This window comes from Aspergillus sydowii (genome assembly GCF_001890705.1).
Source record: "Aspergillus sydowii CBS 593.65 unplaced genomic scaffold ASPSYscaffold_5, whole genome shotgun sequence".
NCBI classification, from domain to species: domain Eukaryota; kingdom Fungi; phylum Ascomycota; class Eurotiomycetes; order Eurotiales; family Aspergillaceae; genus Aspergillus; species Aspergillus sydowii.
Genome location: NW_024467863.1, coordinates 1,685,300 through 1,697,577, shown reverse-complemented (window position 1 = coordinate 1,697,577; position 12,278 = coordinate 1,685,300). Strand labels below are relative to the sequence as shown.

At 49.7% G+C, this 12,278-nt stretch overlaps 4 protein-coding genes and 3 non-coding genes across 7 annotated transcripts; 4 read left to right on the top strand and 3 right to left on the bottom strand.

Annotated features, from left to right (window-relative positions):
* Window positions 1-127: 127 nt before the first annotated feature.
* Window positions 128-199, top strand: ASPSYDRAFT_t94. The gene has a single exon. It is a non-coding gene; the product is annotated as a tRNA-Glu (tRNA).
* Window positions 200-239: 40 nt separating this feature from the next.
* Window positions 240-2,554, bottom strand: ASPSYDRAFT_1177352 (putative MFS transporter; the record flags this gene model as incomplete). The annotated part of the gene is made up of 7 exons (XM_040840317.1): window positions 240-1,031; window positions 1,080-1,197; window positions 1,286-1,944; window positions 1,997-2,083; window positions 2,159-2,291; window positions 2,345-2,416; window positions 2,474-2,554. The coding sequence occupies 7 exons, from the start codon at window positions 2,552-2,554 to the stop codon at window positions 547-549; spliced, it is 1,635 nt and encodes a 544-aa protein (XP_040702845.1). The 3' UTR covers window positions 240-546.
* A 952-nt stretch (window positions 2,555-3,506) lies between these two features.
* On the bottom strand, window positions 3,507-3,578 carry ASPSYDRAFT_t92. The gene has a single exon. It is a non-coding gene; the product is annotated as a tRNA-Glu (tRNA).
* Window positions 3,579-4,573: 995 nt separating this feature from the next.
* Window positions 4,574-5,592, top strand: ASPSYDRAFT_58224 (uncharacterized protein; the record flags this gene model as incomplete). Its single annotated transcript, XM_040849498.1, has 2 exons — window positions 4,574-4,824; window positions 4,887-5,592. 2 exons carry the CDS (start codon window positions 4,574-4,576, stop codon window positions 5,590-5,592), a joined length of 957 nt encoding a protein of 318 aa, XP_040702844.1.
* A 187-nt stretch (window positions 5,593-5,779) lies between these two features.
* Window positions 5,780-6,467, bottom strand: ASPSYDRAFT_89758 (uncharacterized protein; the record flags this gene model as incomplete). The annotated part of the gene is made up of 3 exons (XM_040852214.1): window positions 5,780-5,870; window positions 5,929-6,200; window positions 6,282-6,467. 3 exons carry the CDS (start codon window positions 6,465-6,467, stop codon window positions 5,780-5,782), a joined length of 549 nt encoding a protein of 182 aa, XP_040702843.1.
* Window positions 6,468-6,931: 464 nt separating this feature from the next.
* ASPSYDRAFT_t95 lies at window positions 6,932-7,029 on the top strand. The gene has a single exon. It is a non-coding gene; the product is annotated as a tRNA-Asn (tRNA).
* Window positions 7,030-10,274: 3,245 nt separating this feature from the next.
* ASPSYDRAFT_31658 (uncharacterized protein) lies at window positions 10,275-10,709 on the top strand (the record flags this gene model as incomplete). The annotated part of the gene is made up of 1 exon (XM_040844890.1): window positions 10,275-10,709. The coding sequence occupies one exon, from the start codon at window positions 10,275-10,277 to the stop codon at window positions 10,707-10,709; it is 435 nt and encodes a 144-aa protein (XP_040702842.1).
* Between the last annotated feature and the right edge of the window lie 1,569 nt (window positions 10,710-12,278).

The following is a 12,278-nucleotide window of genomic DNA, read 5'->3' as shown; positions in this document are numbered from 1 at the left end:
TGATCCGACCGCCGCCTTCGTCAGGTGCGCATTACGTTAGCGTGGGTCACGTGGATACGTAAAGATCCACACCACTCCACAATGCTCGGCTGCCCTATATAGCCTTTTTTTGCCTCACAGTCCACAATCCGATGTGGTGTAATGGTTAACATCGCCGTCTCTCACACGGCAGCTCGGGGTTCGATTCCCCGCATCGGAAACAACTCCTGTTATCTTTTTTTGTAATTTTTTACGTAGGTGGAATAAGGGAAGTGTAATGCAGTTCAATACAGGGCAGTGTCTCAACGAACGTGGTGGCTGCCAACAGGATTATTATATACAATGCAAACAGATGTCTAAGAGAAGCAAAAGGCTTCAAAGTGGAAATGCCAATTAGATGTCAAGTAGAGCAGAAAACGCATGGTCTCATCTCCCGCGAGGCCCGTTCAGAACCATTAAGTCCTACCCGATACAAGACGCCACGAAGGTGAAAAACATAAGTCATTCCGTGGTGTATCCTTCGTTCAATCACGCCGGCCATGTATCAGATAATCATACCCGAGGCAATCAGGCAAGTCTATCATGTTCGAGCTTTGCTTGGACCTGTCCACGCCGTCCATCGCGCCAAATGCTCCATATGCAAACCACGATACCAGCAACCCCAGAGAAAAAAGTTGTGTAGTACGCAGCCTGGTAGCAGGAGAGCCCGTCGGGACAATCCCGGTCTCCATCCTTGTCGACAATAGAGTGAAGATCGTAGATGGCTCCGTAAAGCAGATTGAAAATATTACCGCTAAATACCGGGGCGAGAGTCATCACACCAAAGTTCTGAGAAAGACCATTGATACCAAAAGTGTGAGCGGTCAACGAAGGGAAAACGCCGAAGAGGAAGCCGTAGGCGATACCAGTAAAAGCCGAGACAATGGCCAACTGGTTCGGGTTGACAATCGAGGCGCCCGCAAGCTGCGTGAGCGTGAAAACCACCGAAGATAGGAGCAAGCACCAAAATCGTGACATGTTGAACTTCTTGACAAGGATATCAGATCCAATACCTGATAGGTGTTAGCGTGAGCCAAGGTAAGTTTCGTAGATATACACACCACTGGAGAGGCGGCCAGCGAAGTTCCCGAATGACAAGATGGATACATGCATGACCTGTCGTTGCTGTATGAATTGTGACGATGCGCTGTCGTCGTAATGTTGCCAGAGGGATTTGACCTATTAAACAGTTAACATACGTCAAGTACAGAGAGAAGTGCTTCTTACACTATTGCCAATGTTGCTAAGCAGACGTTAGTCAAGTAACGGAAGAAAAGTTAAAGTGAAGTGAAACATACTTGATGGTCATCAGACCAATACCGGAAAGGAGCGCCATTGTCAGGAAGAGTTGCCAGAACTCGACCTTATTGAGCATTGCCAAACCTCTAACGTCTGGTTGATGGGGTTTGGGAGCAACATCAGACAGGCCATCATCATCCTCCTCCGGTTCACGCTCATGGAAATAATCCTGGGACGTTCTCGACGGGGTTTTCGAAACCAAAGACGAAAGTTCGTCGATATCTGCATCGTTCCCTTGGGCTTGTGCTTTTGAGGCAGTTGAGTGTGATCTGGAGTGGACGGCGGATTGGGAGAAAATAGTGGTGGAATGCATACCTGCGTCACTAGAGTCTCCAATACTGGGGTGTGGTTCGGTGGGCTTGGGCCTTCGCAATGGCCTGGATTCCACGGAGCGGTGCGACACTGGGGAATACGGTCCAGTAGATGGGGACGGCGCCAAAAGTCGCATAAAAGGAAAAGATACAAGGTTCATGATAGACGTCCCCAGGGACAGCAAGAGAAGGAATTGGCCAGCATCGCCGTTGAACAGAATAGCCGACAAAGTCGACCAGAATAAGGCGCTTAACCCAAATGCGGCAAGAGGGAATGCCGTAGCCGTTCCACGGTGTTCGGGAAAGTTTGTTGCAGCTAGACTCTATACTTTAGACAAGTATAAAGCATGGAGTCTTCTAGTACGCACCAGTCTTGATTGAAGCGCCAAAAGCAGAGCAGCTCCCGAAACCAGTCAGGAACGAGAAAAAGGACTGGAAGAAAACACCCATCGACCCTTGGCCACCCTTATAAGCTATTGTACGTCAGCGCACATCCTTATCCGCTAGGCGTAAGCCTAATGTAATCGTACCGAGATGCAGCGGGAAGTAGCCCACCCCGAGAGAGACAGCTCCGATTAGAGTGGTGAGTCGCGGGCCCCGGTTGTCCGTCAAAAGACCCATTGGAATACCGCAGGCGTACATTCCCAAATTTGCTGCTGCTCCCTAGACAATGACATGAATATATGTGGTCCATCAAGAGGACGTCATCGGCTTACTATGAGGTTGGCTTGGGTGGATGATAGTTTCATCTTCTCTGCGTACTGAGGCGACCAGGCCGAGTATGCATACTGTTTCACAGTTCAGTAACCTTCCACCAAAGACTATATCTTTCAATATAATCATACATTTGTTCCACAAGCAAGAGCCACCATTGTCGCGGCGACAATGGAGACAAACCGCTTTGCTTTCAGGCCCGTATCCGCCATGTCGTCTGTTGGGTACGGTTACCCTAAAGAGTGTATATGGTCTAATATATCATATAGATGCGAAATCGATAAGGGGAAGGCTGGGGTTCCCCGCGAGGTCGGCTAGCAACAACAGGGAGTCGGTGGTCGCGTGGGGGATGGTAATAGGTTATAGCCGTTATCGGGACGAGCGCAAGCACGCAATCAGCGATTAATGAGGGTGTGAAGGACAAGGTCAGACATAGGAAACAGCATGTAAAGATTGAAAATTTGTATTGTAAATAAGTAATAATAATCACATCGAAGTAATTGGAGAGGAGAGAGTAGAGAAAAGGGAGCGACAGACAGCGATCTCGAGGAAGCCGGAGGAGGGTGAACAGGAAAGGCAAAGTGGCCGCAGATACGTGAGTCGCCCGCCTTATCGACCAGCAGGGCCAGCAGTCCAGCACTGACAGTCTGACACGCCAAGAAAAGCTTCCGGCTATCGGCTCCAACGCTTCACCCTGTAAGGCGGCCCCAACCGTTACACGAGCCGGAGCACGTCACGCAAGCATCTCACCTGTTCTGAGAAAAAAAGTTATTATTCATCTTCAGGCTTGGTCTGGATGTAACATCATGTAAAATTAAATAGGATAAGCGGATGTGAACTGTAAAGGCTTCATTCGGAGTATCACCCAGATCTTAGTTGATCTGCACTTCTGCCGCGCGAAAAGTTATGCACGTCAACGTTGTATGACAGTATGTATGACAGTTGTTTATGCATATAATAATGGGCGAAAACTTGTGCCTCGCCCGTGTAGCGAATGGCAATGGAAGGTTCTTGTCATCGTTCATCTACGAAGTAGGGCTCGTTGACGTCACTGCTACGACATGAAACTCAAACTTCGCCGTCGAACGACTAACTTCAGCCTCGCGGTATAGAAGCTGCCCAGACAAAAAAAAACAGAAAAAAGAAAAAGAAAAAAAAGAGTGTTTCCGATGCGGGGAATCGAACCCCGAGCTGCCGTGTGAGAGACGGCGATGTTAACCATTACACCACATCGGATGGTTGGTGAAAAGTTCTGAACTATTTGACTAGATCAGCCAGTAACTAACTTCGGTGCGGAAGCCGAGTAAGACACCTCCAAATAAGGTTCTGACGCCCCTGGGCTGTATGTACTCCGTACAAACAGCATGCTACTACTGCTACTACGGATACTGCGCACTACAACTGTCGTCTCGGCAACACAATGCTAACCGAACATCCATACCTGAGCCCCTATCATCGGCCGTGGTTCCAACTTCCAAGCCTCAAGGGCCTGGTGTCCAATGCTATTATTGTCACCGACAAGTTGGCAACGTCCAAATTCTAAACCTTCGAGGTTGTGGATTGTTACCCACTGAGGGCCTCCGTAGCAGTGCGGCTGTGCCATGGTCCATGGTCCATGGTGCACGAATCTTCAACTTGCCCTTCGCCTTGAGGGAACTGAATTGAAAGCCTTCTGAGGCTGAGGCCTCGAAGTGGACACTGGCTTACGGTCAGGCAGATTGTTAGCGCAGTTTGAGCAAAGTAAAAGCGGCCCAGCCAGGGCTCCGGCAAGCCGGGACAGCCTTGAAGCGCCTTTTTGTGTCCACTATTTGGCTGAATCGGCCTCTGATACGTCCGAGCTCTCATTTCACCAGGCGCATTTGGAGCATTTGGAGGGACAAAGGCCGAGTGATCAACATGAGACCCACGGTGAATCCACCATGGACTATACCTAACCATAAGCCAAGCCACCCTGAAATCACACGTTCCTGGCAGTTTTTCAGTGTCTGACGGCTCTGATTGGTATTTCGGCCAAGTTTGTCACAGAATAGTCCAAGGTTGTCTAAGCCTCTTGCCAATGCCCGTTTAACTCAGGTGGTGATGGAGACTGCTGCGATAATCTCTTGTTGGGGGCCAGAATGTACCACAAATCCCCGAGCTGGAAGTTATAAACCGTTGCTCGTCCTTCTCAGGGCCGATTCCTTTTTTATCTTCATCCTCAATCATACAACATAATTACCACATAATCTCTAATGGCTTTGCGATCACCACTCCTTGCGCTGCTTGCAGCGGCCTTCCTGTGTCTGGGGTTGTGCGCTGCACGTAGTGTTCCTACGCAGCGGGACCTACACTCGCCCGTATCGTCTCCCAACCTCGACGAAGCAATTGAAACAGGAGGGCTCTGGAAGCGTCGGGCACACACCAGCCGATGCGCCTCTTCGAAATCCAAGACCATCCACAACTCGGGCGGCTATGGCAGCTACTACTCATACGAGCAGGGCAGGTTCGTTGTCCACTCCCTCATCCATGGCCAACTCTCGCAACCATACTGACGGACCCCTCCAGTAAAAAGAGCACCGTAGGTGGCACTACCCCCGACGGCTCCGGGACAGCCCCCCGCTTCGACAACAGCACCGGCGCCTTCGTGACTCTCGCCGACGACGCCGCCGCCAACAACGTCGAGGACAACAAGCAAAAGTACCTCAGCTACCTCGGCGGCGCCGCCGTGCCCTTCAAATCCGGCGACACCTCGCCCAACGGCGTCAAGGCCAAAAAGCTCGATAACCTCGGCTTCAACACCGTCGACGAGAACAACGTCAAGGACGGCGACTGTGCTGTTCCCAGCACCGCATACGGATACCAGTACGAGTCCAAGTACAAGCTTTCCACCGGCAACGTTGCGGTCTACTGTCTCTGCGATCCGTATGGCCTGTGCGGGTGCGACGACCACCACAAAAATTCCAGCTTTGTCCCTGCCATGCTCTCGGACATTGGTATGGGCACTGAGGCGCAGAACATCTCCAAGGCCTGCACTATCTCGCTTGATGGCGCAACTACCATCCTTGTTGATGGTGGGTTGTCGAATGGTTCGACCAAGGCTGACCCCGATGCCACGCCTGTTCGTACTCGCAAGAACACGTGCGGTACCCGTGCTTTTGGTACTAGCGGATCTGAAGATGGTGACGATACTGGCGCTGCGGCATCTTTGTCTGTGAGCAGCTGGCTTGTTGGGACAGTTGCTCTTGGAATGGCTTCGCTTATCTGGTTATAAGCTAGTCGAGTTATAATGTCTGTATAGTACGGAATAATTGCATAATGAATAGAATTTTCTTCACGTTAGACATCAAGTCGGGCTACGTAGTGGTAGATCGTCCAGAGTACAAGCGACCCTTAAATGCAGATAGGAGAGGATATACCGGTACTTTAAGATAAACGTCGTCTTCAATTATACAAACCAGCTAATCTTCATACGCCGCTCTGACATGCTCACTCTCAAACCCACCCTGATATAGTCGAATGGTATAATACCACTGAACCAGGACACACAAGCTGGATATCAGGGTCCCATATCAGTAACATTCCACCAGGGGAAAAAAAAAAAACTTACAAAGCCGAAACCCCAAACGCCCCACAAGCCAGCGTGATATTCTCCAGCCCGCTCACAATGGTCGATCCCAGATTCAGCACAGCACGCTTTTTCAAATCAAGCACCTCAAACACAGCATCGTCGCTCGCAAACACAAACATAACCGGGAATGCGGCGGCCCAGATAAGCGTTGAAATTACCAGCGTGATGTTCGCCAGCTGGGGCGGCCGCGGGTCTGTTTCAGAGGCGGGCTTTGAGCTGCCGAAGAAGATGAGCATAAACTGGAGGGCGCCCTGTTAAGTAGGCATCGTTAGCAAGTTTGTATCGTGCAGGTGTTCGTACTAAATCAAGTATTGTTGGTGTAGGGTCCATACAGCGGCGACGTTATAGGAAGCTGCAGAGCGCAACGGGCTAGGGTTCGCTTTTGCAACGACTGCAGCGGCCAGACCCAGGACAAGGATCCCAGAGAGCCATGTGCCGAATCCGAGCGCAAAGCGTCTTTCATGATAGTGGGCGACATGATTTACTGGCCTGTTGGAGGCTACGGTTTGTGGTGCCATTTTGGCCGCTTTGTGTGGTGTATATATTCGAGGTTGGGATGGCCATGGTCGAGATTATATTCCTTTTTATACCAGTTGGCCTGGTTATTTTAATCTCGTATGCGCTCAGGCCGAGGGGCAACGTACCAAATTTAGGTGGTTGTTGGCGCATTTGAGGCTGCTTTCGCCTTTTGAGGAAAGGCCAGTAGATATATTTTAACTAGTCCCGACCAAATTCCATTCGCTTGTCTGGCTAGTCTGCCCTTGGATTATACTCTTTACATACCGCTTACTCTGTACAGTCCGCTTGATTACTCGTATTTAACTAGATGACAATCTCGATTGGTTATTGTGGACGGACCGAGCCACGCACTCTGAGCTGTTGATTCCGTCCCAGTCCTTTGTATGCGTCCAGGTTTTATAAGATAGCCGTTAGTTCCCATTGGCTATTATTTTAAAATACAGCAAATGGTATTTAACAATTCGTCTCCGTGGCGCAACTGGTTAGCGCGTCTGACTGTTATGTCAAGTCTATAGCTTGGCAGTTATCAGGAGGTTGTCAGTTCGAGCCTGACCGGGGACGTGCATTTTTGTTCTAATGTTTTATTAAAAAGCTTCAATTTTTGTTGATACTATCTAGCTAATAGCATGCCACTGTGCACTTGGTCTTCACGGGTTTTCTGTATCTACTCCGGAGTATAGGAGATGTGACTGTGTCTCTCCGATACTCTGGGAAAGAACGATGAGTTCCGGTCACGTGTTTCCGTTGAACTTCGCCTCTACAGTAGCCAATTCTTTTATTCTCCTACAACCACTATTCAGAAGTGTTTTACTAGTCACTAATTCCAATCAATTGAGATCTTCGGTTTTATCCACTCGTTTCTCTTTAGCTTCATATTCCTCCTCCGGGAGTTGCAATTTATCAATACCAAAAAATCCGGAGGCGCAGACAAAAACACTATAGCGTGAGAGCATCATCCCCCAAGGTCTCGTGGGCGAATTGCGAGTTACAACCAAGGAGCACAGGCACCACAATCGATTTGCAAATTGAAACATCTTTCTAGCGCTGGTGATTCCAAACTATTGCACTTCGCGGCTTTCCCAAAATCTATACAAAAGAAGGATTCGACCATCAAACGGCCCGAAGAAGTTGAAGAACCTGCAGAGTATCCCGCAGATCACATTTGGATACAGGTTGAAAAGTTGATTCATGTTCATACCGCGGTCTCGAAGGGCAGCAAGATTATTACCTAAAGGTATTTATAAAGCGCTGGACTCGCCATTAGTACTGTTATCCCGATAAAGCGTTAGGCTGTAAGTATAATCCAAGTAGAGGTCACAATATTTTACTTTAAGTTATGGGGGTCCAAGATCTATTCATTAGCACTATAACTCAGGATGTATCGGAAATTGAGTATATCAGAACCCGCTATCACCTTCGAGATTACTATCCAAACGTGCCCCCGCGAAGGTCACCAAGGCCGTAGATCCGAACACTACCTCCAGGTCGAGGGGAATGAGGGCATGACCCTTGACTGCATCTATCGGGCCGCGTTAAAGGAGGTTGCCCGGATAGAGGTATCCCTGAACGGGCACACCTAGCACGCCACGAACCCAGGCCATGGGCTCAGGTGATCCTAGTCTGAGAGACTCTGGCTCCCCGAACCGCCCAGCAGGCCGTGGCTAATGCGAGACCGGTCGACCTGTTTATACCACTACCACCACATGCAGAAGACAACACGTGGCCCAAAGAGAAGGATTCTTTTTCACTAGGTCCACTCAAACAGTATTCCGCTGAACAAACAACTATTCTCCCCCCTCTCTATCTTTGCGATTCTTGCTTCAGCTACGTTCTGCTGACGGCGATCTCTTTTTGCGACCATTGTGGCGGTAAACTTGAATGTTAAACTTTAACCCTAGCACGTTGGTGTCGTGACAAAAACCAACGCGGAGAGGGAGAGGTGGTCGTACCTTCCCCTTCCTTGCCGAGCGCCTGGAAGACGGGGACGACTGTAGGTCGAGAAATATCCGACGAACGCTATCCCAAGCCATTCAATACTAAGAATCAAACCGAATGATCCTGCTGATCCTACTGGTACTGGCCATGATGAGAATTAACACCAGGGAAAGGAGGGGGCGGGGAGAAAGAGTAGACCGTAACAGGGCATGTCAGGGCTAAACGCGCGCATTCCGCATTGGGCGAGCAAAACGAGCCGTAGTCCGAGCACCTGATTCGCACCTGCTTGTGTTATCTGCCACTTCGTTCATCGCCGTGTTACCCCCACTGCGCTGGCTGTCATACTGTCTACACTGTCGTTCTCAAAAAGAAAGCACTGGAAGGGTTATTGTCCTTTCTGACAAGGCACTCGACTGCTACACCGAAAACCATGTATGGACACCTTACATACCGTTAATTCAGATAATATCGCCCACGACAACCCCCAAATTGCCCACTATGGGGGAGGGCCGCCCCGGCTATATGCCAGAAGGGGCGTTTCATACAGTCGCACGTTACTGATAGCTTCACCCACGGATAGTGCTAACTCTCTTAAAATGAAGGAGTCAGGGAAACACTCATGGCGGAGGCATATATCATTCAACAATTGTGCCGCGAGTACAAGATATACTCCGACTTCTCTGCCTGAGGAGCACCTCTTCCACATTGAGGCTGCCTTCACCTGGTGCCTTTAATACCAAAAGAACAACCTTGATGGCGAGGGCTTGGATTACCAGCGAGTCCAGTTTATATTTGGCATCGACAATCAAATCGATCTCGTCGATGATGAGACAAGCACAGGCGGGGAATCGGCCTCAGCTGAGGAGATGGCCGAAGAGCCAATTGATGAGATAGATACTTCTAAAAGCCCAATACACCTAGAAGCTGAGGGGTTAGAACGCCCGGAAATGAAACGACGGGTTATGAGGGACTGCACCCGCCAGCAGTTCTTGAAGAAATCGGCCGTTGAGAGTCTACCCAGAAGTCTCCCGCAGAACCTCACCATTGGCCAAGTGGGCCACACCGAAATCCTGGACCATATCATCAAAACCGCAGCAAATGAGATAAAGAACTTTACCCAATTCGTTAAAGAGCTGAAAGCCGAAAGGATTAAAGAAATCCTGCAAGAAGGCCTAAACCCGGCCATCCCGCCCATCTGCCAGGGTGGGCAGTTTAATATTGAAGCGTAAGTTACTGGTTGATTCATCCATGGATAATGCTAAGCTTTTTAGTATCAAGCAGCTAAGGCAACATGCCGAGGACCCGGCTACCTCAACAAAGGCAGGTGTATACCTGCACATCCTCGCCCCGAAATCCTGCCCGGGCAGGTTCTGGCTATATATTGGCCAGAGTGTTTGCCTGACACAAGGATCAAAAGCCAACGCCCCGCAGTCCCATCAGCCCCGGACCTCACTTCCCGCTGTCACTCCCCCGAGGAATAGAACAGGGAGCTTCCGGCTCCTGCTATAGTGGAACAATAGGCCCTCACCAGCTCCGTTCATCTACCCGCGGAAACGTTCTTCACACCTCGCTCCGCGATTAATTCTGTAGCTGTCCCTGGCCTACCTCCTTGGACAGGTCAGCAGCCCCTGCCAGCTCATGAGAGAGGGCGGGCTCTCACGCTGGTCTTATATTCTGTTCCTTTTGCGGTTTCGGTTCATCGGCGTAGTTGCTGTATAGCTCCCAGACCATGGACTCGTGCATTTTGCATATAGGTGCAAAGAAGCCAGACATCTGCCTGGCTGGCAGCTAGGAAATAGTGGGCGCACGTGTATGGCCGGCTTACCAAGGAGAGCAAGTCTCTCCACTATTCTGTGTGGAATTCTGACGAAATGGAGTCGACATGGGTGGGTTTGTATACCCACACAGGCCACCCGGACCGCCTCACCAGCCAGGAGCGACTGCTGTTAAACCTCGCTGAAATGTGGCCATGTTGTATATTCCAGACGTTAACAGCACACCACTTGGACAAATACCTGCCCAGCGACTATGAGAAGCCTTGGGCCGGCTGTTACCTCAATATAGCCCTCCCACTCCTCCGACCCTTCTCGGTAAAAGAGAAGGCGAAAGCCGCTATTTTAGAAAGTCGGGAGACTTTCAACACATACATCGCCGCCAACCCCGATGACCGGGAATGGGCAACGGACCTAAGGGCAGCGTTCCATGCCCTTAGGAACGCCCCGGACCCGGTCATTCGGGGGTATCATAAGGAGAGGCTGCGGGAGAATTTGAAAGCAGCCCATGGTACCACCCAATCAAATTCATAGAAAGCATGCGGGTATACCTCTCTGGGAAAGAGCGGGCGGTTGATGTCTTTACATCAACGTCAGCCGGGGGGTTTAGCTGGGATAGGACCTCATTCACTTGTGGTCATTTCCAGTTTACCATCTCGGTAAACTTCGGTCTCCATCTCAAAAAAGGCGATAAAGTCTTTGTCCAATTTCACCTGGCCGACAGTGTTCACCCCCTCAAGTACACCACCAACGCCTTGCCGACAGACTCGGCAAGTAGACAGGCAATTTCCTTGTCCGGACGCGATGCCACTGGCGAGTTTCATATATGGCTGGTGTCATCTGGGCCCAAGGCCATCAAAAGAATGAACACCCTCGTTGATATCTTAGAGGGGTATACGTACCCCGAAAGGGAAGAGATGGCCCTGCCAGGGCGCTGGTGGAATGCTTTGAAGACCAACAAGCGCACCGTACGAAAGCAGCACTATACTTGAATACCGGTATGGGCTTTTTTTCGTGGAGATGGCATCACCAGTACTTGAAATTTCTGCTATGGACAACTTCATCCATTACTACTATCTTATTTGCTTTCTGTTGCTGGCGAAGATATCTAACCCTAGTATATATAATCTTCGTCATACCCTAATCAACACCGTTTGACTTTTCACCCATCTTGGCTCTCTCATCCGACTCGCCAAACCACCCACGTACGGGGCTTATCCCACAAATCCATCCAAGACGGCTCGCCACTTGGCTTTCCCTCAGATTCCTGGGTCAATGAGAATATCTCTTCCCCGCTAGAAATTTCGATCGAGTCAATCAACTATCATGTGTGTACCACCGCAGCCGCATATTTCGGGCGTCTGAATTTTCGTGCTTTCGTTAGTGTGGTGGTGCCCCTTCTCCAAGGGCTCCAAGTGAGCATAAAAAGTAGGTAAGCCGTTTTATAAAGTTAGATGCTTATATCTTACGACTGGCCGCAGGTGAGCTAGGTATTTCAGTTCCTGGCTTCCTATCTCCAACGCGCGATAGTTTGATATTTCTCGAGGAGCTGTATCTGCTTGACCCAATAGTATTGAAAATAGACCAGCCCAGGTACCGCGTACTCGGCCCTTTTATCATAGTCCTAATCGTTTGATGAGGTGGCAAGAAAGCACAGACAGACAAGTCAGGTAATTAGCTCGTCATTAAGCAACGTGATACGACAAGGCTCAAGGGATGCAATGTTGGATTGCGCGACGGTAATCAGCGGTAGGGACGATAAAATCTGGCCTTGTCGCCGAGCTGATGGATGTCCAGCGCAGTCCAAGTCCTGGGAGCAGAGTTCGTATGCAGCAGAGTATTAACCAACCTTCAACCACGAAGCTCGGCCGGTATTAGAATCTTTGTAGATTCGAGGAAGTGGTGGATATAGATAGGGAAAATAATATAAAACCACCGATTAATTCATGATATTAGCTTTCCCAGGCAGTGGTATGCTTTACTGCTTTTGAAGGAGAAAAGCAATACTTCAAAATCATTTGTTTATTGAATATCGATACAATACCGGTGAAAACCTCTGGTAATCGATACTGGTTGGTAATAGGTGGTTGTGGAGGTGAGTGA